Source organism: Meles meles, chromosome 1 (assembly GCF_922984935.1).
Source record: "Meles meles chromosome 1, mMelMel3.1 paternal haplotype, whole genome shotgun sequence".
NCBI classification, from domain to species: domain Eukaryota; kingdom Metazoa; phylum Chordata; class Mammalia; order Carnivora; family Mustelidae; genus Meles; species Meles meles.
This window is the reverse complement of record NC_060066.1, coordinates 145,182,215-145,209,864: the sequence shown is the minus strand read 5'-3', so window position 1 is coordinate 145,209,864 and position 27,650 is coordinate 145,182,215. Positions and strand designations below refer to the sequence as shown.

Here is a 27,650-nt window from a genome sequence, read left to right as displayed (position 1 = left end):
CATAAACCTGTGATCACGCTTTCACCTAAGAGAAACACAAATCTAATTTAGATTACCAGTAACAGATCCCTAACCCATAAACTGTAAACTAATTTTAACCCCAAAAGTCACCCCCTTATGTGATTTCCTTTTCTTCTGTCCAGTCTTGGGAATTCTATATCAAGAATTACACCACAGAGGACAGATCTAAAAAACATAACCCCGTATCACCAATGTTCCAAAGTGGTACCTGGAGGATGGCTATATCCATTCCTGTCCCTCTTTAGTATCTTCAGCTCCTTTTCATTTTATGTCCCTTGGATTTTCTCTATATACATGTATTTGATTTATGATTTGGTTAATTCTTTTAAGGGCAGGACTTTTAAAGAAAGATTTTATTTATTTACTTGAAAGAGAGAGAGAGCGAGCGAGCGCCCAGGGGGTGTAGGAGCAGAGGGGGAGTGAGAGGGAGAGAGAATCTCAGGCAGATTGCATGCTGAGTGTGGAGCCCAACACGGGGCTAGATCTCACAATCTTGAGATCATGACCTGATCCAAAACCAAGAGTCAGAGGCTCAACCAACTGAGCTACCCAGGCACCCCTAAGGGTAGGACTTTTTTTTTTTTTTTTTTGAGATTTTATTTATTTGACAGAGAGAGCAAGAGAGCACAAGCAGGGTGGACAGTGGAGAGAAAGAGGAAGAAGCAGGCTCCTTGCCAAGCAGGGAGCCCAATGTGGGGTTAGATCCCAGTATCCTGGGATCATACGTGAGCCGAAGGCAGATGCCTAACCGTCTGAGCCACCCAGGCACCCCTGGGTAGGACTCTTTATTTGTTCCCTAGCACCTAGGGAATGTTCGAAGATTTTGCTAAATGTCAAAATAAATGTGTGGGTTTCTATTTACCTTGGAGCAAACAGTGGTTTACATGTTTCACATTTAAGTTCACTTTAGCACAGATAAGCAGGCTGTCAGGTCTCTTAGGTTCTCTATTTTGATGAACAATTTAATTTTATTCCAGAAATCCTTTCCCCTGTATTGATGATGGATTTATAACCACACATTTTACATCTACCTTAATCTCATAGATTTTTTTTTTTAAGATTTTATTTGAGAGAGAGAGAGAGAGAGAGAGAGAGAGCATGTGCATGGGGGGAGGACAGAAGAAGAGGGAGAGATAGAATCTCAAACGGACTCTCCACTGAGTGGGGAGCTGGATGTGGGTCTCGATCCCAAGACCCTGAGATCACAAACCTGAGCAAAAATCAACAGTCAAATGCATAACAGATTGGGCCACCCCGGAGGCCCTCATAAATTTTAGACAGTCTCCCTGGGTGATTCTAGTGTACACTAAAGCTTGAGAACCATTTTTTTAAAGATTTATTTGAGAGAAAGAGAGTGCACAAGTGGGGGTAGGAGCAGAGGGAGAAGAAACAGGCTCCCCGCTGAGCAGGAAGCCTAACATGGAGCTCAATTCCAGGATCCTGAGATCATGACCTGAGCTGAAGGCTGATTGTTAACTGACTGAGCCATCCAGGCGCCCCCAACCTGAGAATCATTATAATAAGCAAAAACAGAGCTCCTTCTCTTTCAAACGTCCACAAGGAGTGAAATCGCAAGAATCAAAGACTTAGCATTCTTTACGTGATTCATATATGGGAGGCAATGTATAGAATCACAGAATTTTGGAGCTAAAAATGTTCTTACAGATCATTTAAGCCTCTCATTTAACCTTCTCATTTAGTAGGCCAGCAATCATACCCAGAGTTTCATTGATAGTTTAGGGCAGAACAAAAATTGGAATCCTGGTATTCTGAATTTCAATCTACTGTTTTTTTTTTTTTAAAGATTTTATTTATTTGACAGACAGAAAGATCACAAGTAGGCAGAGAGGCAGGCGGAGAGAGAGGGAGAAGCAGGCTCCCCACTGAGCAGAGAGCCCGATGCGGGGCTCGATCCCAGGACCCCAAGATCATGACCTGAGCAGAAGGCAGAGGCTTAACCCACTGAGCCACCCAGGTGCCCCCAATCTACTGCTTTAAGATGGTTGTCATGGACATGTGTATGAGTGGTGAAATGAACAACTCTTAAGGATGCCAATCATGTTGTGGACATGCTTATATATTAGTACAGTTTTTTGATACACAGTAGTAAATTGCTAACAAAATTAGTATAGATGATTTTCCAGTAGACCCAAGCTGAGTATCTTGAGGAAGGGCTAGCATTTTCTAATATGCACAAACATGTAACCTGGGCTTGTGACAGGCAGCCTCTCCCCTCCCCACTTTTTTGATATAACCATCTAATACAGAATGTGCTAGGCTCTAATCTCAGTAACAAATACAACACAGATGGTTTATGGAAATTTGAATTGTTCAAACTTGAAGAGGCTGATATAGAAAAATTTTATAAACTTTTGCTGTACAAAACTGCAACTCCCTACAAAGCTGGCAAGCACTGTGCATTCCAAGGCCAGCTGACCCAGGGAATTGCAAACCACGTTTGTGGACTGGGATGCAAGGGTATTGCATTGTATCCGCGGCGCAGTGTGACCCATGTTCTTACTGATGTCCGTTGGAACCTCCACATGTGATTGTGGTGACCACTGTACTGCCATTTGCATTACAAACCTTTAGCTCAGAAGTTATAGATGATAAAACACTCTGCAGTCTTATTTTGGAGGGAGCACACTCTGAAAAGTACCAGGGAGAGTGATGTAAAAATAGAATACAGCATTAGGACCCCCAAAACCCAACCCCCACAGCAACAGCATCTTCCATCCCAACATTCTTCTTCTGTGAAAACAGATCTTAAATGATGAGTATGTTAAATTAAGTCATGTTTCAAGAGAGCATCGCACACACAAAATGCAGCTTCCCTTACTTTAAAATTTTTTCATTTCTTCAAGTGATTCTAACCCCTGCCTGAAAGACTGTGTAAACTGGAAAGAGCCCTAGGGCTTTCCAATTCAGTATTACACTTACTAGTCCACCAAGGGGAGAGAATCCTTTGGTAGGTATCCCAGGAATCAGATCTGTGCTTGCAAGTTTTAAATTCTTTTTAGTACACAGTGAAATGGATCATTGTGTAGAATGACACTGGTTATTTTTACTCCGGGTTCTAATAGGGCTTGAGGTTGTCGCCAAGTCACCTTCATGGATGTCTCCACAGGCTTACCTTCATTATGGCTATTCAGTTAATTAAAAGAGGGCTAAGTATTCTTCTCCCCCGCCCCGAATGATTAAAGGATTAATGAGCTAATAAGCACAAAACACTTTCAACCTCATGAAATGAGTCTACGGACCCGGGACATGGCATGCCCTATAGTCTGAAGGGTGGCATCAGCAGATGAACAGAGCTAGACCACCTGCTCCCATGTCTCTCCCCTCCCCCCGCCTGCCACCTGCTGATGCTGCTGACGTCACCCAGTCCTGGATCCTGGCTATGCATGTGCTTAGTGGGCCCAGTAAAATAAGGGCAGTGAAATTTCTAAATTTTGATCGTCAGTATTTATAAAAAAGCATCAAAGGGCTAGCTGATAGTGAGGGCAAGTAGAGCTCTGTTAGAGGCTTACATTTATTCTATGGTTTATTATTGTTTGCATTTGGAATTACACAAATGTGGGCCATAATTATTTCAGTGCTTAATGTTTCTGAAGGTCACATTATGGCCCAAAGTCCACCATTCACTTAAAACAAATTTCACCAAAAATCTTCAACAACTTATTTGTGAAAATTCTTTCTTTCCAAGTAGGCAATCCTCACAAAGAACCAAATTTCACCAACACAGATATATAAGAACACATTGGGCACTGCTACAAATCTAAGAAAATTAAATCTTGTTTGGCTAGGGAGTAGCCCGTGCTTTGTGTCAAGGGTTGGTCTGAAAAGGTCTAGACTGAATTTTTAGAACCATCTTCTCAATGACTTGCAGGTAAGCGTGGGGTCCTCGGATTTGAGGAAAAATGTTCTTTCTTCATTTTTTTCTCCAGCTAAGAGATAGGCTTGCCACGCTCTGGGTGAGCCTTGTTGCCACTTGTCATTCCCAAACACACACAACTTCTCGATTCTTGCACCATCTCGGAGGTATGTGTGTGCATATAAAAACAAAAGCTGTATATTTCCATCATGAACTTCTACGCTTGGATCCCCTCCAGACACTATTCTGAATATGACATTCTGCTGCAGAGTACTAAAAATGGTGCTTTCCTCAAAATAAAACCTTTAAAGGTCCCTTAGTAGCTATTCAGGGACTGGAGTTCAATTTCAATCCTCCACCCTTTGGTCAGCTGTAGATTCAAAATGCTTCCACAAAACACGGAGGGTATGTACTTCAGGGCAAATCTGATTTTTCTTCTGCAATAGAAATGGATGTTATAGTCACCACAGACTGTATTTTTACTTAGAAAATACCCAAAGCAATAACGCACCTCAACAAGAGAGAACAAATTATTTTATTTTATTTTATCGGTAGCTTTGATATAAGCTTCAGATAGACCCACTTACTACATGGAGTTTGTGAAATCTACACCTTCAAATCATAATACTCTCTATTTTAGGCCATTACATCTAAAAAGCTCAACTTCTCAAATCCCTTTATTCCAAGTAGTTCTTGCACGTAAATGTTACATCACAATAGCCAAAAAAAAAAAAAAAAAAAATGTAAACTTCTTTTGCAAACTACATAAATACTATAACTGCCTTGAAGTTATTCTTATTTTAAAATCTGAATATATTCTAAATTCTTTATATAAAAACCTTTGGTCAGTAGCCTATGTGTATGACACTTTTTTTTTTTTAACTGACTAGCCTTTCATGTTGCTTACTTGGTTCTTTGAAGAATATTTTAAAATTGAACACGGATCAAAATTCAGTCCATAAGTAAGACAAGTACCAGAAATATATGCCGGTAAGTGTGGGCAAAATATGAAACAAGAAAATTATTCCATATACTAAGTCTGACAAGCCGTCAGTGGTATGGAGGTAACTGAAGATAAAGGCTCAAGTCAACCTCATATTTTATCCTATATGAATGGAATTCAGCCCATTTATCAATATCACCTTTTACCCTGCTGTATGTCTGTATGTCTGTTTGCAAATGAATCACCTCTTTCTCTTTTCTTTTAGAGCACAACAGGTCATTTTTACAGCTATAGTCCTAGACTGAACAGTCTGGATGGCCAGTGACTTTCTTTCACCATTACGGTCCTTGAGGTCTTTAAATACAAATCAGAAATGTTTAAACATACAGGTGTGTGCACACACCCATGCACACTTAGATGACCACATCAAGGCCTTTTTTCCTGCTTCAAGAAAAGTTTCTAACATTTACCTTTTTTTGTTAGTAACTAAATCTTCTTCCTCAGGATGTTCTTTTTGTTAAAAATCAAGTCTAATCCGGAGCCCTTACTGATTTGTGACTGACTCTGAGATGCCTGAACATGGAACTATGGGCCATGGTTTCTTTGAGGAAACAAATATCATAGATGAAGCGTTTTCAAAATTTTAAATGCATGCAGAAAGAACTACATAGGCTTTCCAAGCAGCTACATCAAGTGGCTCAAGTAACATTATTATTTATCTTGGCTTAAGCCCTCTATCAACAACATCCTTTTAAAACACAAAGAGAATGGCTACAAGGTGGCGGCAGGGCCCGGAATGGTGCTCTGAGCGGTTCCAAGGACATCACTGAGGTTTCCACTGCACTGTCTTCCCTCTTTTGTGCATTTTCTCCAATGCATCGTGTCCCCTCTTTGCTGCCCATGCTTTGAAACTATGTAAAATAATTTTTCAAAAAATCCACCAGTGATTGAGACCTGAACTAACACTGTAGGTGGGCGTTGTTAGAGACAGGCAGCCATTCTTCACAGCTCCCCTCTCAGAGGAGGCCCTTGTGGGCGCGGGGACACCCACAGCTTAGGAACTGTTCTTGTTGCAAACCGTGCCTTGGCTGCTACTGTCTTCCTTATACTGGCTGCCCGTGTCGCTCCTGCTGAGGATGGTGGAGGGGAGGCGGGAGGGACGTCTGTCCAGGTTTCTCTCCTGAGAGAAGCAGCAGATCATCTTCTTCATGGTGCTGTACATGTCTTCGTCCTTGTAGGAGTAGATGATGGGGTTCATGACGGAGTTCAGCAGCGCCAGCAGCAGGAACCACCTTTTGACGTGCTGCACGCCACACTGCGTGCAGTTCAGGCCATCGAGCAGCAGAACCACCAGGCCTGGGGTCCAGCACACGACAAAGGCCCCTGCGGGGAGACAAAAGGAAGCGGGCTGCTTACTGAGGTTTCTTCTGGCCCAGCTTTCAGTCAGTGGCACCAAGGGACCTTAAGGATCTGTTTTGACAAATGCAAAGCTAAAAACTAAACTTCCGGGCGCCTGGGTGGCTCAGTGGGTTAAGCCGCTGCCTTCGGCTCAGGTCACGATCTCAGGGTCCTGGGATCGAGTCCCGCATCGGGCTCTCTGCTCAGCAGGGAGCCTGCTTCCCTCTCTCTCTCTCTGCCTGCCTCTCTGTCTACTTGTGATCTCTCTCTGTCAAATAAATAAATAAAATCTTAAAAAAAAAAACCAAAAAAACAAAAAAACTAAACTTCCACCTTTCATCTGAGTGCTTGAGACCTGGGCTTATTAGACACCAACAGTCGGGCGTCCCCTTGACTGTCCACCATGTTCTATTTCAACTCCTTAGCTGTTTACCCAGGGCTCGTCCCAAGGGGCTCACAGCTGCCTCCCGCTTACTAAGCACTCTACAGACCTTATCTCCGTCAGCTCTCTGAACCACACTAGGAGGGTGCTGTGGTCATCATCCCTGCTTTGCAGGTGAGAAAACCAAAGCCAGATGCCAGGAGTATATGTGGGAAGGCCTCACACCTTCAGTACGATGCTCTGCTGTTCTCTAACTCAGATGTTCTAAATGCTTTCCTGACAAGAAGACACACCGCATCTGTGGCATTCTCCTCGTCTCTTCCTAAGTCCCCTGCTCTCGAATGCTATTCTTTATAAATCCATGTTGGTGCTGAGTAAGCACTGTATTCTTTTTGACAGATTCATGGGCCATCTGTTTAATTCTCTGCTCTGGGTTCAGTTTTTTGTTCTCGTTGGTTGTTGTCAGAAATAAATCTTTCTGTTTCATGATGAGGTAGAGATGTGCTTGTAGCAGATTGATTGATTTAGCACAATTTTAGCACCAGCTGCACATGGAGGGGAGTGTCTTCTGACTCCCTAGACATCTGATCATACTTGGCTAACCACTAAAGCTTCGGACACGGTTTCCTTAAAATATAAGACCAAGGTTCAATTATTCCCCTCCTTTGTCGCCATCACCTTGGGTATCAGCGAGAGCTCAACTCTACACAATGCTTACTATGAGCCGGGGCTGGTGTGAATGTTTTCCTTTACTAACTCGTAGAACCACACTGTGAGGTAGGCCTTGTTATCGTCCCCAGGAGAAGGGAGGTGCAAGGAAAGCTAAGTAACTTGCTCACCATCAAACAGTTTGGAAGGGACATCTGATTTTGAATGTCCGCAGTTTTTCTCCATAGGCTGTGCTCTCGGCCAGTGTGTATGTGACCTGTCTCCGTACTGTGATATGGTTTTCTCCCCCAAAGTCCTTATCATTTCTAAACACCCTTGGTTTTCCATTCCACAAACATTCCCTGTGAGCTTAGTGTGTCGGGACCTGCACGAGACAGTAAACGAGACAAAGACTATGTATTCCAGGAGCTAAAGTGCTAACGGGGAGACAGAATAAACAAGCAAGTCTATAAATCACATCACCAACTGGTTATTCTGACTGGTTAGAATGAGTCCTGCACGGTGCTCCTCTTGCCGCTTTATCTTCGTTCTGAGAGATACACTAGTAAGTCAAGAGCCATAAACCGGCTGTGTGAGGCCATAAAATGTCACGGGCCTCGGGGTCAGACAGGTGTGCCCAGCTCCTCACTTTATGAGCTGCGCAAATGAGGCAAATCACTGTATTTTTCTGACCACCCGTTCTCTCATTTTTTATTGTTTTTTAGATTTTATTTACTCACTTGAGAGAGAGACAGAAAGAGAGCTTGAGCATGAGTGGGGGAGGAGCAGCGGGGGAGGGAGAAGCAGACTCCCTGCTGAGCAGGGAGCCAGACAGGGGGCCAAATCCCAGGACCCTGCGATCAGGATCTGAGCCAAAGTCAGAAGCTCAACCAAGCCACCCAAGAGGCCTCCTAGTCCCTCATTTATAAAATAAGAATAACAATCCTGACTGTGTGGGTGGTTGGGAGGGGTCAGAAGTCATGGCGAGTGGTGCCCAACACTGAGCTGGGTTCCCTAAGTGGTGGTTGTTATGAGATGCTTTGTCAAAGCCGTTGGCCAAAATTAGATGTTTAGGAGTTATCAGGAGGGTTTAATTCCCCATTTCATAATTACAGCTCACAAATGGTTCCCTTTTCACTCCTTTCTGTATTATTTTTGCTCTGACTGACATATGTGAATAACGAACTTGGAGAAAGAGATCAGAGACTGGGTCCTATCCTTCCCTTACTGTACAACCCTGGGACACCCATGTCATCTGTCTGGGGTTTGGCTTCCTAAACTACAAATCGAGAACTTTAGGCAAGTTCTGGGCTTTCCAATTTGGGGCCAGGGCACTTTAGTGGGTATGTGGTCACTTTAACGGGTTTGGACAAGTTGAAGGATTTTTATTTTTTTTAAGATTCTATTCCTTTATTTGACAGACAGAGATCACAAGTAGGCAGAGAGAGAGAGAGAGGAGGAAGCAGACTCCCTGCCGAGCAGAGAGCCTGATGTGGGGCTCGATCCCAGGACCCTGGGATCATGACCTGAGCTGAAGGCAGAGGCCCCAACCCACTGAACCACCCAGGCGCCCCAAGTTGGAGGATATTTAAATTCAAGAATGGATTGGAATCACTCAGAGTATATTGCACAGAACAAGGGAAGTTTTGTTTCATGCAACTTTCATTTCAGTTTTATATACTATGTTTATATGAATATTGGTTATGAAGTAAACTATTATTTCTTACTGTTGGGCTTTGTCAAAAATTTTGGAAAACACTAGTTTAGGTAATCTTGAAGGCCCCTCCAGCTCCAATGGTCTGTATTTCCCCTAACAGTAACACTTTTGTTCTCTGCTCTTCCTGAGAGAGGGTTACTATATTGTCAAAAGGCAAGAACTAAACAAACCAGACATCAAAAGCTGTTGCTGCCAGTTTTGATGTGAAGACTCCTTTCTGTGTGAAACTGCATAATTCCAAAGAAATCCCAGTGGGAGAATTCTCATGTCCTTGTGTTAATAGGAAAGAGGGAAAAATACTGATTAACTTTATACTTTGTTAAATATGCATGTCAACATTTAATAAAGTATTTAACTTCCAAACCAATGGAAGAGGAAGGACAGAGCAAAGGAAAAAAAACAAGATCTCAACATAAGAAAAGGAGGAGGGGCAGAAAGTCAAACATAGAAAAGTGGGACAAAGAAAGAATGAAAGAAGATACTGGAAATGAATCCAAATATACTGACAGTCAAGCTCAATGTTAATTGTGGTATTGCTTTTTAGGAAACAGGTGAATCTAAACAATTTGATGTCTACCATTATATCCATATGTGGTAAAAACCATACTGAAAAGCAAGATGATTAACAGGAAATTTATAATACGGTTATTTCTCTATAAGGGGGTGGTCACTAGGGCAGATCCACATAGGCAATGCTGAAGATATTGGAAAGGTTCTATTATACTGGCTGGCAGGTACATAGGTATTTTTTTTAAAAGATTTTATTTATTTATTTGACAGAGAGAGGCACAGCAAGAGAGGGAACACAAGCAGGGGAAGTGGGAGAGGGAGAAGCAGGCTCCCTGTTGAGCAGAGAGCCTGATGTGGGGCTTGATTCCAGGACCCTGGGACCATGACCTGAGCTGAAGGCAGACGCTTAAAGACTGAGCCACCCAGGCGCCCCTACATAGGCATTTTTAAAGTTTTTTTTTTTAATTCCTTTAAGTGCTATTCTTTATACAATACATAGGTCGTTTATAATTTTGTTTGAATGATCTATTTAGCACATACACATACGCATACACACATACACGTTTACAAAAGTAAATTGCCAATATGCTTTCCTAAAAACTGTTTCTTAAATCAATTTTGTTTTTAAATCATAAAAGCTTTTTTCTCCCTCAGAATAAAATTCTAGTTTCGATTAGTCAGGGTACCTAAACACTCTAAATAAAATCTCCAAACTGATGTCTTGTTTGTCACAATGCAGTAATTCATGTATATTTCCCCTTTGCATTGCATTACATACAATAATTCATTCAATCAACACTTGACAAGCTTCACCTTGAGCAATGATTATATATGCCAGGCATTGCTTTAAGAATTTTATATGCATTAACCATTTAATCATCATGTCAGCCCTAGAAATATTATGAACACGCCCTAATAAAATACTAATGCTACTCTCTTTTTAAACCTGAGGAAGATGGAGTATAGAGAAGCGAGGTAATATGGTCAAAGGCATAGAGCTGATAAACAGAAGAGCCAGGATTTGAACCCAGGCAGCCTGGCACCAGGGCCTGTGCTCCTGTCCACATGCATGCCTGTTCAGCAATGGACAGAGAGTCTGTTTACTAAAGAGAGTGATGGGGGAGGGAGAAGGGCACTTCTGGCTCTTAGAGTCCCATCTAGTGTATGTCCCTTCTGACTGTGAAGCTCATATATAAAAATTAAGTCATGCTTTGGTTTGCTAGCATAAAGATTTTCTGTCTGGAAGGAAGGAAGGGAGGAAAGGAGGGGAGGAAAGAAGGGAGAAAGAATTCCAACAAAAATATAGGCTGGCCGTAGGAGTAAGAAGAAACAAAAATCTGCTGACCTTTCCTTTCTACTGTTTCCAAGAACAACAGAGGCAAATCTTCTTTGACAGAGCAGCCCAGACACCCTCCGCTGCCAGAGACCCTGAGCTGCGGCATGTTGTCTGAGGTGATGGCCGCACACGGGGCATGAACCCTGGGAAAGACGCCGCTCCCAGATTCCTCCACCCAACAGCCAACTTCCTGCACCAAACACATCTCAGTAGAGATGCGAGGTTCATCTAACACTTCATTCTTTGGGGGGAGGGGGGTTACTGTATGTCAGCAGCTAGTCAGCAGCTAGATATGAGGCCCCCAAAATGAGAGGAGGAGAACATATTGGGAATGGTTTTGGCCTTGGGAATCTGCAATCTCAGAGAAATTCTTAGAAAATGCAGGGGATACCATAAACAAACAGATGGGCAATTCGCTCATTTCGTACAAAGGGAACAGAGGATAGATCCTGGGAAATATAGATCAGTCCCCTATCAAGTTCTAAGAAGTTTTGGAAGAAAAAACTAATGGAAATGTTTTGTGAGTATTTAGACTCGATGCTCAGACCATACCAGCTGGGAATAAGCAGAGGTTTCAAAGAGAGGTCATGACAAGTCCTAATCACTTTTTTTTTTTTTTTTTTTAAATCAGGCATTCACAAATAGGAGTGGATCCAAGGTGTCCATTTGGGAACCAGTGGAAAAAATCAAGTATGTTCCCCTTGGAGAAGAAAGGGCTTAAGAAAGACATGATGTGCTAACTGCCTCAAAAGCCTGAAAGGCCATCAGATAGAAAGAAGACACGGAGACTTTTCCCAGGCCATTCCAGAAGGTCAACATGTGGGGTTCGATCCCAAGATTCTGGGATCATGACCTGAGCTGAAAATGGACACTTCATGACTGAGCCACCCAGGCGCCCCAATAAATAAAAAAATTTTTAAAAATTATTCAAATTCCCCGTTCCCATATCAGACCCAATCGTTAGAACCTCTGCGGTGCGATGCAGAAATCTGTAGGATGAAAGAGCTCCCTGGTTGGTAAAGACGCATGGCCAGTTCTTACAGAACCATTTTTCTAAGCTGACTCAAAGCGGTTTATTCAGGGCGCCTGGGTGGCTCAGTGGGTTAAAGCCTCTGCCTTCAGCTCAGGTCATGATCCCAGAGTCCTGGGATGGAGCCCCACATCAGGCTCTCTGCTCCACGGGGAGCCTGCTTCCCTCTCTCTCTCTCTGCCTGCTTCTCTGCCTACTTGTGATCTCTGTCTGTCAAATAAATAAATAAATATTTAAAGAAAAAAACCCCCCAAAACCAGTTTATTCAAGCTGACCCTGTTAGCAACATTGTAGACTCTGTAGAGGCCTAGCAAAGAGTCATGGAAAAGAGAGAGGTGGCAGAATTCTTTAAAATAAGCATATAAGCAACTCAAGAGATCAGTACCTTCAGCTTCCATTTGGAGAAATGTTTGAGCACATCACATTTATGAATAAATGTACGAACACCAGCAGCACAACTAGACCACAGGCAAGACACGCACATCCTCCTTGGGCCCCTGTCGGCTCTCTGGTTTGCCCTGCCAAGAATGCCTTCCCACCTCCTAATCTAAGGTCTACTTTTCTTTCCAAGCTTAGCTCAAATTCTGCCTCCTCCACCGGACCTCTCCCATTGTCCCACCCACGGTGATCATTGCTTTCTCTTAACTCGTGGGGCCCTTTCCCTCTACAACAGCCACGTGGCGCTGAGCATGTCCCCTGCTTGCTCTCTCTCTCACCTCTCCTGAGAGCTCTGGGCCAGCCAGTGTGCTCAGGGCGTTACATGCACTGGGCATTTAAAACTCCCAGCCCAGTGAGGCTGCCGCTCCTACTATTAGCCCAGTCTTACAGACACTGATTTGAAGTGTAGAAGTAGCTGAAGAATTTGTCTTGGGTCTAGAAGTCAACAAAGAGAAGAGTCATAATTTGAACCCAGGTTGGACTCCCCCATCAAACTCTTGGGCACTGGACTAAACTGGAGGTCGTTTTTAATACATCTATCCTCTTTCTCAGGCCTATTATAAGCTGCCTCAGCATGTGGGCTGTGCCTCATCACCAGTCTGTATCTTCAGAACTAAGTATGGAGCCTCCCACTCAGCAGAGATGAGGCAGCTGAAGGTAAGTGAGATCTCACAAGAGGCCTCATGGGGCGAGGTCCTGCACCAGCTGCTGCGTTGTGAATGGCGTCTGGTCTGAACCTGGATGCGACGTGTGACAATTCTGACTATGGTCAAGAAAAGGCTCAGGTGAAGCAACAGCCGGTTGAGCAAGCAGAGTGTTAATGGTTAAGTCCAGCTGTGCAGAGGTGAGACACAGCATCAGGCACTGGGGGAATTCCAAAGAGTTCAGGATGGTCTGAAGTCAGAGAGGTGACTGAGGAAGGATGGTGAAGTCTGCGAGACGACCTGGGGCAGACCCATGTTGCCTATTCCCGGTCACCTTCATACGACACCCCCGCCCCCATACACACACCCACACCCAAGCACCTCTGAGCAAAGGCCCTGTGTGCAACACTCAAGAGTTGGATTTATTGTGAAGATATCAGACCCCATAGCCTTTGCCCTTCGGTGCCCATTGTATGTAATGAATTAGCTTCTCTTCCAAGCAATTAGAATGGCAGGAGTCATACAGCATGCTTAGGAAGATGAAGAAATATTCCTATATTCCATGGTTCATCAAAGAATCCCATTGAGAAAGGCTAGACCAGAGTTTTTTCAGGCTCAATTGCAACTCATTAGTGAGCTGGGAAATCAATTTAGTGGGTTGCAACCAGCAATTTTCTGAAAGATGAAATAGAACAGAACAGAAAACATCAGAGCACATCAAGTATGTAAGAGTACATTTCATGAAACTTGTTTCAGTTACACACAAAAAGGTGTATGTACACTGGGCCATGCTATCAAATGTACACTATTTCTTGTGAGTCCTGACGTAAAAAAAAGAAAAGGTATAAGCCACTTCTATAGATCAGTGGTTTTTCAAATCAGTTTTTTAAAAAGTAGAGAAACATTTCCCAAAGGAAATCTCTTGTTAAAAGTTCAAAATCCGAGCGCCTGAGTGGCTCAGTGGGTTAAAGCCTCTGCCTTCGGCTCAGGTCATGATCCCAGTGTCCTGGGATTGAGCCCCGCATCGGGCTCTTTGCTCAGCGGGGAGTCTGCTTCCTCCTCTCTCTGCCTGCTTCTCTGCCTACTTGTGATCTCTCTCTCTGTCAAATAAATAAATAAAATCTTTAAAAGAAAAAAAAATTCAAAATCCAAGATTCTCTAAGGAGAGAGATAAGGAGCAGAGGAGGAGTTGAGTAAGGCCCTTGACGGCAGAGTCCTCACTCCTCTTCACACTACAACCCCCCGACTCCACACGTGTACAAACACTGAGGCTCACTTGAAACACCACTGGCCACTGTTCACCCAGTTACACCATCCCCCACTTATGTCCCTCCAGCAACTCTGTTTGCTCTCTGGAGTTAAGAGTCTCTTATGGTTTGCCTCCCTCTCTGTTCTCATCTTATTTTCTTTTTCCTTCCCTTCCCCTATGATCCTCTGTCTTTTTCTTAAATTCCACATATGAGTGAACTCCTATGGTGTTTAACTTTCTCTGACTGACTTATTTTGCTTAGCATAATACACTCTGTTCCATATACATCATTGCAAATGGCAAGATTTCATTCTTTCTGACAGCTGAGTAAGATTCCATTATCTCTCTCTCTTTCTCTTTCACACATCTTCTTTATCCATTCATCTGTTAATGGACATCTGGGCTCTTTCCAGATGTTGGCTATTGTACACATTGCTGCTATAAACACTAGGGTACATGTGCCCCTTTGAATCACTATATTTGTATCTTTTGGATAAATACTAAGTAGTGCCTTTGCTAGGTCATAGTGTAGTTCTATTTTTAACTTTGTGAGGAACCTCCATACTGTTTTCCAGACTCGCCGCACCAGCCTGCATTCCCACCAACAGTGTAAGAGGATTCCCTTTTCTCTACATCCTTGCCAACCTCTGCTGTTTCCTAACTTGTTAATTTTAGCCATTCTGACCAGTGTGAGGTGGTGTCTCACTGTGGTTTTGATATGTATTTCCCTGCTGCCGAGTGACGTGGAGCCTGTTTTCATGTGTCTGTTAGCCATTGGTATGTCATCTTTGGAAAAATATCTGTTCATGTCTTCTTCTCATTTCTTGACCGGACTTTGTGGGTTTTGGGTGTTGAGTTTGGTAAGTTCTTTACAGATTTTGGATACTAGCTCTTTATCTGAATGTCATTTGTAAATATCTTCTCCCAAGAACATGGCAGGGATGTCCACTCTCATCACTGTTGTTCAACATAGTCCTGGAAGTCCCAGCCTCAGTAAACAGACAGCAAAAAGAAATTAAAGGCATCCAAATTGGCAAAGAAGTCAAACTTTTACTCTTCACAGACAATAAGATACTCTGTAAAAAAATCCAAAAGACTCCACAGGGGTGTCTGGGTGGCTCAGTTGGTTAAGCATCTGCCTCCAGCTCAGGTCATGATCTTTGGGTCCTGGGATCAAACCCCATATCGGGCTCTTTGCTCAGTAGACAGTCTGCTTCTCCCTCTCTCCCTCCTGCTCAGGCTTTTTCTTTCTTTCTCTCTCAAAAAAAAAAAAAAGATGACTTCACCAAAAAATTGCTCAAAACATACAGGAATTCAGTGAAGCTGCAGGATATAAAATCCATGCACAGAAGTCACCTGCATTTCTGTACACTAACAATGAAGCAGAAGAAGGAGAAATCAAGGAATCAATCCCACTTACAATTGCGCCACAAACTAAGATACCTAGGAATAAACCTATCCGAAGAGGCGAAGACAAAAAGGATCTGTACTCTGAAAACTACGGAACACATATAAGTCTTTTAGAGCAAAGCTTTCAGCGCTCAGGATGGACTAACGGTCAGGGAGCTCGAAGTCTGCTTATTCAGCTTATTCAACACTACCTGCCTCAGAACCCCGGGGCGGAGGGGGATGAGGGCGCTCTTTAAAATTCAGATTTCTGGGCCCTACCCAGACCTGCTGAGTGAGAAACTGATGAGAGTACAATCTGGACATCTCCAGGTTGAGCCAGCACCCTAGGGAATGCTTTCGTATAGCAGAGCGTGAGCACCACCAGCCTAGACAGGTAGACTCACCTGAAAATGGGCTGAAATTCCAGTGAGAATGACAAGGATGGGAAGAGCAGCGCTGGAGGGGATGGACAGAAGCAAATGGTTATAAGCAGATGGTAAGGAGGAAGAAACGGGAGGACTTGATAAGAACTGGCTGTGGGGACTGAGGGAGAGTGACTGGGTTGCATGTGGTTCTGATGACCAAGCATAGAGGCAGAGGAGGGACAGGTTTAGAAGGAGGAGACAGTGTTCAGTTTTAGGCATCGGGTAGTTAAGTGGAGCACTTGTGGCTCCTCAAGGCAGAGACGTGTAGAAGACAGTCCGCATTCTGACGGCTCCAAACCGAAATGTTGACTTGGGAGTCATCAGCCGTAGGCGGGCACTTCGGCCATATGTCCTTACTAAGTATTTATTAAGCAACCGCCCACCCTGTGCCAGCTACTAAGAGTGAATATTCCCATGATGATTACATTTGGACAACAAATCTAATTTCCTTCTATTGCCAAGTGACAGGTCAGTTACATTGACAGGAAGCAATAAGGTTTTCTTCTAATGAGGCACTATGTTCTTTCAGTACCTGTTTTAGAGACTCACTAATTGTCCAATTACACTATAAATGAGCTTTCCTCTGGTAATTAAACAAACTAGTTTCAGTGCTAGGCTCAAAAGCCAGTACCTTGAGTTCAATGTTAATTTTTAAAGCACAGTGAATCATATACTAGAATATGCAATTACAGTGCTGAAATGATATTTAATGACTGTAATTTAAGGTAATCAGAAATATCAAATTAAGGAATGTCTAATACTTCAGAAGATAGAATTACAAATGAAAATATTGGTGACGAATGAAATCAAAGTTCTTTCCAAGTCCTTTATCAATATCATGTTAGAGAATCTATAACAGACCTCTTCTCTTATTTGGCAGTTTTCAAAATATCTCCAAAAAAAAAAAAATCCTCTGGTTAATACTTCACTTCCATGATATATAGGAAGTCGGAAAGAAGAACAGCAGCCCCTCTGGAAGAAGGGCCTCTCCTAGGAATGTAATTAAGATAGTTCAGAGTTCTTGGGGTTTTGGTAACAGGACGGGCAAAAGTTGAAGACCTCAAGGTGCATGAAACCTGTTCTTCAAAACTCATACTTTTTTTTTTTTTCTGTTCCACTAGTCCGACTTGTACCCATATTTTCATCAGTTTAAAATTCACACATGCAATTAAAAAAAAATCCTGACATGTGAGAGCCCCACAAATAAAACGTCTGTAACAATAAAAGCAATCACTCACACAGAATAGTCACACTCTGGCACATAGACTACTCATTTCATCAAACAGGAGGATATATTTTAAATATGTTCACTCTGTTATTCTTTGTTTTTAGTCCAGGAAAGAGTGGCAGGGCACAGGCAATAATGCTAACCTAGAAAGCCACAGGGCTGTCTGATTTACTAAAATAGAAAATTACAACTCTACATAAAAATTAGGTTGTCAACTTCATCCAAGGGAAGCTCCCTTCTTATTTGAAAAGAAACTTAAGTTCAAAGTAAAATTTTAAAGTGAAAAGCTGTCCTTGATCAGAAGTGTTATAATGCACAAGCCACACACTTACAGAGTATTTAAGTGGAAATGCTCTCAGGATAGTGAAGAATTTGTTCAATAATTTCAAAATAACACTTCCAGATGTGGTTTGCACTTAAATTCGTATTCGTTTACCCACAGTGTTTCAGAAATCCAATAATTCAGAAAATAGACTGTCACATATGAGAAAGGAATGAAAATATATACTTTTAGTAAACCTAACTTATTTTTACTACAGAAAGCAAGAAAACACGGAGACACTTCAAATAGAAGATGAGCAGTGAAGCATTCCACAAATGATTCATTTAACAGTATTGTCACTTCGGTCGGGTCTTTTTGACTCTAACAACTGGTTTTAGACACTTGTTTTAAGTTTGCGGCCAGCTCTAGGAAATTGAAAATCTCAGTGCCAAGGGGTTACGAGATAAAATTTAAAGGAGAGGCATATAAGCAGCTAGAACCACAGCCTAGACCTAATTCTAGTGTTTAACTCTGGGCAACAGCTGGAAATCATAAACCGAATAAGGAAGAGAACACCATCTCCACCTCCAGATTCCTCTTTAAGCATAATATGTATGGACTAATAATACCTCAGTACCTTACTAACTATTACAAAAAGGGCTCTCCAGCATCTAAGAAAAGGTGTGAGGTCAGCTGCGTGCATTGGCAAAGTAACAGGTCTTTGTTGGGTAAATTTTTTTAAAAAAATTTATTTATTTATTTGACAGAGAGAGAAATCACATGTAGGCAGAGAGACAGGCAGAGAGAGGGGGAAGCAGGCTCCCTGCTGAGCAGAGAGCCAGATGCAGGGCTCGATCCCAGGACCCTGAGATTATGACCTGAGCCAAAGGCAGAGGCTTAACCCACTGAGCCACCCAGGCACCCTTGTTGGGTACAATTTTAAAGACAGAGCCCAACTAGTCCAAGGATTTGAAATTCTTGCTGGAGTCACTCTTTTGGGTTAGGAAGGCTTCTGCTGCACCCTACCTGAAAATGTAAACATAGTAAGCTATAGGAATATAATATTTTATCACATAAACGGTCACTGGCACAGAGCAGGGTTCTGAGGAGATGGGAAAGGGGTATATTTGATGGGGTTGAAATTTTTCAAAAAGGCTATAGTATGGGACACTGCATAGGAAAGTTGGCTTGAATAGAATACAAGATTTTGGCCACCCAGATGGCATGAAACACGATTCAGAGCTCAGAAGAAGGGAATAGGAATTAGAAGGAGCAGGACTTGCCTTAGAGAAAGTTGGACCTGGAGGAGCAAGAGCATGCTATAATTTAGGAACTACTATGTCTTGACACAAGAGCTATGACTCCCCCCATCCCATGCCCCTGGCCGCCATTATTAATCCACCACACTACCTGTGTCTGAATCCACATATGGCCTTGAATTCTTCATAGCACAGCTCCAAGCAGCCTCTAGCAATCAGATGGAATTTGCCCTTGGGATGAAACCCACTTAAGCCATCCCTGTTATAGTAAAAAGAGCATGGGCTGGAGATCAAGCTGACACTGAGTGGACCATGTGCAAATCCATTCACCTTGTTAGGCCTCCCACCATTTTCTAAGCTATGGTGTGAGCATGATGATACTGACCAGACAGAATTTTAGTAAGAATCTAATGAGATACTGCATGGCGTGTCCAACACAGAAAATGTTAGTTCTGACTGCCCAGAGAGAGAGTGTTGGTTATTTCCCCTGCTGTGATTCCTAAGACAATGCATACACACATCCAGTAGGATGTTTTATCTGCTGTTGTGTACCCACATGTGCACACACACACACACACACACACACACACACCATTTATTACACTTGGTCTTAATTCTGCATGCATTTGGCTGCCCTGCTAGGCTAACATCCTCAGGAAGACCCCTTTTGTATCTTATCCAACTTGAGATACCAAGTGCTTAGCCAAGCACCCTACGCATAGTAGGTACTTAATAAAAGCTTCTTAAATGAAGGGATCTCAATTCAAATCCAGACCCTAGACTATGCTTTTTAAAAGGTCATTCTGTTTCTCTGCTACCAATTTCTTCATCTGCCCATTAACGGGATTGGATTAGCTCCTAATAGGAGCTTATGAAAACCATTATTGGTCAGGCTTCTACTCAAGAAAAGAACAAATTTGGAAACATATTTCTAGTTGCATTAAGCAAATCTGTGAAGCTTGATGGGAGAAGTATGAGGAAATGGGTGGCTTATGTATACAGCAAAGTAAGGTTGGAGGACATAAATAGAGTATGTGTACCAGGTACAGATGGAAGGAAAGACGGCCACTGCGGGACACACGTGGAGCTGCCAGTAAGCGATCCTGTGAGAACCAGGAAATGGGAGAGAAAAGCTTGCTCTTTGAGTTAAGCCCTAGACCCGAGTCACTTAAAGAGATTCTCGGATCTGCAACAGCTTTACTGAAATCTGACTGAAGGCGATAACGTCTTAGGAGAAAGAATGTCCCTGGAGCCAAGGATGTCCAGAAGTACCTTATACAACTCCCAGGGAGAAAAGTTCTCAGCCAAGGTCAGTCTGTGTGGCTGGGAGGTCTGTAATGTTCTGATTCAGCACAAAAGGCAACCTCTGATTGTAACTGGACTTGCCAGGTATTGAGTATCTGAACCCCTTGGTAATTAAGAGAGGGCAGGCCAAAGGGAGGAAGGAAGGAAGCAAGTGAGAAGTGACACCTACACTTTGTTCACATTCTTGCCTCTGTCACCTCTACTGCCTGGTTACCTCCTCCTTATTCTCTCAAGTTCAGTTCATTTGTCACCTGCCCTTCGTAGCTTTCCCCAGACACCACCCCGGGCCGAGTCAGAGGGTCCCCATTCCACGTTTCCATGGTACTCTCCAGAGGCTTACTGTCAAACCAGATGCCATGAGAGGCTTGTCCCTCCACGGCCAGCTAGACTGAGAGCACCTGAAGGGCAGAAATGCTGCCACAGTCACCTTGGGTTCCCAACACCCGACCGGAACTGGATGCTTAGTAGAAAGCAAGGAAAGCTGGAATGTCACAGAGAGGAAACAGAGGTGTCATAGGAGAAAATTAAATCATCTCTCTGCTGGGTTCACTAGAACGATACATCCCCAGGTACTGGTTCTAGACACAACATTTCCCAGGCAATCAGCCCTGGTCACATTTCTGTGCCATCAAGGGAAGTGTAAGGCACCCCGGGAGACCCACCTTATGAATTTATTCAATGGCTTGTTCCCAAATGGAGCAAGTTGGTTGGCTGGAATCCAAAATAAACTTTGTCATGAACACAACTGATATACATGGCTTTGAGTTACTCAAAAAAGCCAACGTCACCCATACATCGTTGGTTACTTTATGGGCAGTTCTAGGCTAACTGTAAGTTGATTTGCAACGGTGTTTCACTGATTCATCCTTGACCTGTCAGACCCTTTTTGCCCTTGCTAATGTGTGCAAGAACTTCCAGTAGTCTCCACCCAAACTGGAAGGCTCGCCTGGCCTAAGGCCCTGGCAGTTCTTGCAAAGAGCAATAGAGGCGCCCCTCTCCTCTGGTTAGTTCTTCAAGAACCCCCAGTCCTTTTCATATGTCTCTTACAGCTCTGTATTTGAAAATAAACTCAATTAAACCTGAAAACACAAAACAGCTTACTCTATTTACCCTGCATAACGCAGGGACACACACATATGCATATACAAGCATACTTTTAATAAATACACTCGCTTTATGTTATATACAAGTATTTAATCCAGAGTTGATAAAATCAAGTATTGGTTAAAATCTCCTCTAGAGAAAGACTGAACATTCCAGGCCCTTGGGTGGGAACACAGTTCCCTTTTAAGACATTGTTTCTACAGAAAATCAAATTGAACTCAGTTTATATCCCTTTATCCTGGAAAGCAAGCAGCCAGCTTCAATGTGAGGACTGTCTGTGCTAACAGAGCGATATTACCTAACCAACCAGCACATTTCCCCTATGGGCAAGATGATCATGGTTCCAATCTGTGCTGCCAATCATAGTCTACCTCCCCGCTGAAGGACTCCTATGCAAAATGCTAATGTCCTTTTGCCTTTCTTGTGTCTTCCGGTAACTGTTAACACATTTATTAATCTCAGTGTTGGGCAAATAAGACGTTGTTCCTGCCCTTAAAGTGTTTGCTCACTAGGGGGGCAGAAAGGGCATGCACATAAAAATAAATTACCATTAAGGCAGTAAATGACACATAGCCAATGAATGGAATGGGGGAGTAATATAGGAACTCAGAGAAGAAATCTCCACAGGATGGGGTGACTGAAGGCTTGATGGAGAACACAGAGTTTGAGGGGGATCATGAAGGAAACACAGGAATTACTAGAGAGGAAGAACACTCTCGTTTTGTTCCCCCACCTACCGCGTAGATGTCTAGCATAGGAATATACCCAGCCCCTTTGAGATCAGGCACCATACCTTGTGCAGGAAGCTGAGACAACTCCCAGTGCACAGCTCACCCAAGGATTTGTAAACCATGGTATCACAGGTACCTGGGAAGCCAAGGACTCCTCTTCGGAATTGGGGATGGTTTATTACAATCTAGAACAAAGAATCTATGGCTCTTCTTACAGTCCATGCTTTTCCACATTTGGGTTCATCAAACTCATACAAGTCACACTGCATCATTGTTTGAAAGAACCTTGTGTTTAAAAAGTCATTTTTACCACCCCAGTAATCGAATGAGATGAGTAAATCAGAATGTGTAAAAAGCAAGTAATTTGTAAATCATTAACAAGGGAAGAAGAAACATCCAAATCACATTAATACAGAGGCTAAGAAAGATCGTTCAAAGTTTAAAGGACTCCTTGAATTAGACCGTCTCTTAACAAACCGAACACCCTCAATTCAATAAAGGGCAAATAAAAAAGTCTGGGATACTATCTCACTCAAATGGTGGAACTAAAGACATCATGATAGATAACAAAAGGCCCATCTTCTTATTCCTTTAGCCATCCCCAGGAAAAACATTAAATCCTTCCTCTTTCAACATATACCCTTTTATTTTCCTGAAACAAGTGTGTTTATTATTGTGTACAATGACTACTTGGTATTTTTACCTAATGACATACATATACAGAAGGATTTACTAGTTAGGTAAACTTGGATAGTTAAACTCTTAAGCCTCACTTCCTCACCTGTAAAACAGAGGCAATAAAATCCCATCCCATCCCCGAGCTGGTGAGGCCCAAGTAAAAGAAGGAATACAAGGCCTTCACTACAGCATTTAGAACAAGGTCATTGTCAAGATCATCATCTCTTAGGATTGCTCCAGGAAAGACCTTTTGTGATCTCATATTTGGAAAACCTACCATGGCACTGGTGAGAAAGGAAGTATGGTATAGTGTTTTCTCAGCTTGGTCTCAAGAGCCAGACGGCTGGGTTCAAATCCAAGACCCACCACTTGCTTTTGGGTTCCCTTGGGCACTATCTGTGAAATCTTTTTAACGCACCTGTACCTTATGTCTCTCCCTTACCCATAACATAGAGACAATAAGAATACTACCCCCATACCCCTTCCTGAGGTTGCTGTAAGAGCCAGATGACTGATTATTCATAAAGTATACAGATCAGTGCTTGACACAGAAGATGACCTTACGTGTTAGCCATTCCTGTGCTGATTCTGCTCTCCAGGTTTAAAGACAGAATCAAAGTCAAGAGTCTTCAAAAGGGTGAAAAAATACTAAGGTTCCAGAGTTACATGAGATGCAGGAATGTCCTGTTCTTCCCCAAGGAATCCCAGAGCATTTTAAAGTAAAGGGAGTATTTTAGAACAGAGCTGTACAGAAGAAACCAAGCAAAAAAGACATGAGTGGCAGGAGTAGCCCGCTGAGTCCTATCTAGTCCACATATTTCTATTCTATTCTATATTCTGCAAATATTTGTTTTCATTTTCATGCCCATTTTCTCCACTAGACCAAACAGACTTCAAGGACTAGAACTGTATTCAGCCAATTTACTTTTGTATCCCCAGTTCTTAGCATAATGTATACAGTGGGCACTTAATGTTTAGCAATGAGTGAATGGTCAGATAAGTGAATACAAGAAGGGTCTACAGATACATGTAGGTATGTGTCCAAGTGCAAGAAGACCTTTTATTCTTTTAAATTTTTTTGACTTGGGTACAGTTGACAAAATGTTACATTAGTTTCATGTGTACAACATAGTCATTCCAAAATCAAAGACAAGAAGTAACAAGTGTTGGTGAGGATGTGGAGAGAAGGGAACCCTTGTGCACTGCTGGTGGGAATGTAAGTTGGTGCAGCCACTATGGAAAAGAGTATGGAGCTTCCTCAGGAAGACTTTTTTTTTTTTTTTAAGAATTTATTTATTTATTTGAGAGGGAGAGAGACAAAGAGATGGAGAGCACAAGAGCGAGAGGCAGTGGAGATGCAAACTCCCCGCTGAACAGGGAGCCTGACTCAGGGCTTGATCCCAGGACTCTGGGATCATGACCTGAGCTGAAGGCAAACACTTGACCACTAAGCCAGGAAGGCGCCCCTAAAGAAGACTTTTTAACACTAACAGAGCCAAATTTGACCCTTGAGATCACTAGGACCAAGCCAACAGCAAGGAAGAAGAGAAATGAACAGGAGTAACATTCCTATAACCTGGAACCTCAATTTCACAATTCCTAGTTTTTTACTATATGGAGCTCTTATTATGAATCATCTTGTTTGGTTATCAGTTCTAATTAGCCCATCCTGAGCTAATGGATTGCACAGGGACTTTGGCAAGATGGTTTTGTTCTTTGCAAATGATACACACCCATGCAATTAAAGTAGTTAATACTTGTGCCTTTCAAATGAGATCAAATATCTTTCCATACTTATGAAAAAATCTTATCAAGTAGGTAAATCTAATAAAAATATTTTGTAGAGTCACAAACTGAGACTTGCAAGAATTCTTAAAATTGGTCTATCTCTCCTATGCAGTGGAAGAATCCTTAAGTAACACTAGACACGAGAGGCACTTAACACCTATGTAACACTTCCAACAAGCGGGAACTTGCCTTACTGCCCTAGACAGCCAGCTCCACTGAAGAATAGCTTGAATCTTTATAAAACTCTTCTAATAATGAGTTCAAATATCCTTTCTGTAATTTTTATCCTTGACCCTAGTTTTAACTGCCAAATCTCTGAAATGTAATTTCCTTTCCAGGTAACAATTCTTAAAATGTTTTAACATGACTGTTACGTCCCCCTCTCCTTTTTTTTAGTGACACTTCCCCAATTCCTTTATCTGTTCTGGATCCTTCGAAAGCCCAGATGCTGACCACACTGACAATATTCCCTTCCAAAGGTCCATAACGGGCCTCACGGTGCCTCCATGACTGAACTTGTATCCAGAGAAAACAGGACAACTTCTCTAACTGGATTTTTCATGTTCGGTTAGTATGTCTAGGACCACATTCCTCTTTGCGCAACCACACAGCATGATAGCTTCTACACAACAGCACAGCTGGTCAGGAAAAACCCTTGGATCTTTCTCTTCTTTGGTCCAAACATGCACTGTTTTTAAAGGAGGTCTACCTTACCTTTGTGGTTGTGTAGTTGCAACGTGTGCATGGGTATGTTTTATATAAACCTAATGACCAGGTCTATTCTTATAAAATGCTATTCTTGCTTGCTTTGGCATATCCTTCTGCTCTGAGAACAGCTGTTTAAATCTGGACTCTCTTCCCTAACAGATTAGCTATTCCTGCCTCCTTTTGCCATGAACGCGAGCAATGTTTTTTTTATATCTTCTCTAAGTCATTGCTATTTTGCTGGGGAAATATAGACCGAGGGCAAGAATCCTGGCAGCCCCTGAGATTCTTGACAGGGTGATATCAATCCTGTCTTTTATCACCAGGCTTGGGATGGAATTGTGAGCTACTGGTGAAACTCCTGACTGCTCTATCACGCTGCCCACAGTTCTTGGTAACCAGAATAGTATGTCCAGTTACCAAAGTCCTTGTGGACAGCCACATACATACCATCCACAGCATTCCCATTATCTACTCACCCCTCAACGTTATCACAAAATGTAAACCAAGTTAATTTGTTATTCAATTTCTGTGGTATCTTTGGAACCCCACTTTTTTTTCCCAATTAAAAATCCATTCCACAATTTGCTGAGCATATGAGTCTTCATAAAACATACAAATAGTTAAATAGTATAAATTCAGGGCTTATTTTCTGACCTTATACAAACCGCTCACATTTATAAAATATTTTTTAAAATCTCCAAACATGGTTTTGAAAATTAAAGTTCACAGAAGTTGTATTCTTTTTCTTTTCACATATACACGTGTCCTGGGAAAGAATAATAATATTTCATTTTCAATCACCATAATAGCTTACATGGTACTTTATAGGAAATTAGAACAAAACCTTAAAACCACCTGTCTCAAAATTAGCCATTTCTGTGCTTCCTAGTGGCCTCATTTTATTTATTAAAAAATATTTTATTTATTTATTTGACAGAGAGAGAGAGTGAGGGAGCACAAGCAGGGGTAGCAGCAGAGGGAGAGGGGGAAGCAGGCTTCCCGCTGAGCAGGGAGCCAAATGTGGGGCTCAATCCCAGGACCCTGGGATCATGACCTGAGCTGAAAATAGGCACTTAACCATCTGAGCTACCCAGGCGCCCCAAAACAAAGTTTACTGAGGAATAGTAAAGTGATAGTACAAAGGTCCTTAAGAGGAAGGGGACCTGAGAGGGTTGCCCTCATGGCATCATTTTATAGATGAGAAAACTGAGACACAGATAGGTTAAGTAAATCTCATTAGCAAATAATACAATTAAAGCTGATCCACCATGCAAATTAAAATACCTATATTCTTAAGAAAAAGGTAATCCCACCACTGAAAGAGAAACACTTACTCTATCCGTTATTAATTCTAAAAATTCACTTTCTATGAACACAGCACTTCAGTTATTTCAAGAAAGACAGAAAACTCCGCTAGGCCGATTCCATAAAGTCAGCACCTTGTGCTCCCTGCAGATTCTGAGTTAGTTTGGGGCCAGTAAAGAGAATCTGAGGTTCTTTCCCATTCTAGAAAAAAAAAAAACAAGGTGACATTAACTCTAATGGAGTCAACAGAAGGTATACGAAATGCCAAACTTAGGCAGGAGTTTCTCATCATAAAACATGGAAATACAGTCCATTAGTAAAGTCTTTATTGCATCTCTCTCTCTCTCTCTCTCACACACACGCGTGTACGCGCACATGCTACTATTAGTATATTGCCACAGAGAAGGAAGGCTGAAATACTCCCAGTGGTAACGAGATATGGAAACAGGAGGGCAGTGAGGCTTTACATAGCACCTCTTTGCTGGGCCACAGTAAAATCAAAGGGTAGAAACTTACATTCTTGTTTGCACAAGAATTGGGGTGAAAACTATTATTTGGAACTAGAAGAAAAATGATTCAGAAATGGTATCCTTACAATACACATAATTTGGTCCTATCATGTCTTGTGAAATACTGTCCTGGATGGTTGCCCTGGATGGCCTCCAAGGTCCCAGCTGGTGTAATAGGATGGACTTCGAGAAATCTCCCTAGAACACCACAGCTCTGAAAAACACATATCTGGGGGCAGGAAGAACTCCAGGCCAACTCATGGAGAAACAAGTTGCTACTCACCTCTCACTGGGGCAGACCCTGGAGGCTAGGAGATAGGGGTGGGGTGGGGTTCTTGGAGCAAAAGGTATCTGGGGGTGGGGATCACTATTACCAGCAGACCTGTGCCAATAGTCTGGTCATTAGCCTCTCTGCCTGAATGCTAAGAAACCCGTGCCAGCCAGGGTTGATGCTGGATCCACCATGAATTCCTTCATAGATCACCTTCTTTCATTATAGACTCTACCATCTCTCGCGGTCCCATTCTCGATGATTCCAGGATCTGCTTTCATGTAAACAGTTATATGCTCTCTGAGTCACAGGCATCAGATCTTTTTCCTCTCAGTTGTCCAAACCAGAAATGTGGGTGTCATCCTTGATGTCCCCCTCATGGGACACGTGGCAACACTCACCAAGTGTTATCAATTCTACTTTATCAATATCACCCCAATCTGTTCATTTCTTTCCATCCAGCCTACCCATCCCTTACATCAGATTACCATCATCTTG

At 42.5% G+C, this 27,650-nt stretch overlaps 1 protein-coding gene across 4 annotated transcripts in view; it reads right to left on the bottom strand.

The window, feature by feature from the left end:
• Positions 1–4,328: 4,328 nt before the first annotated feature.
• The window catches only part of LPAR3 (lysophosphatidic acid receptor 3), a 105,508-nt gene continuing 82,186 nt past the window's right edge, over positions 4,329–27,650 (bottom strand). For all 4 annotated transcript variants that reach the window (XM_045989732.1, XM_045989653.1, XM_045989823.1 and 1 more), the window contains one exon: positions 4,329–6,221. In XM_045989732.1, the coding sequence (XP_045845688.1) occupies positions 5,893–6,221 (329 nt within the window). In that variant the 3' untranslated portion in view covers positions 4,329–5,892. The remainder of the gene's footprint in view (positions 6,222–27,650) is intronic.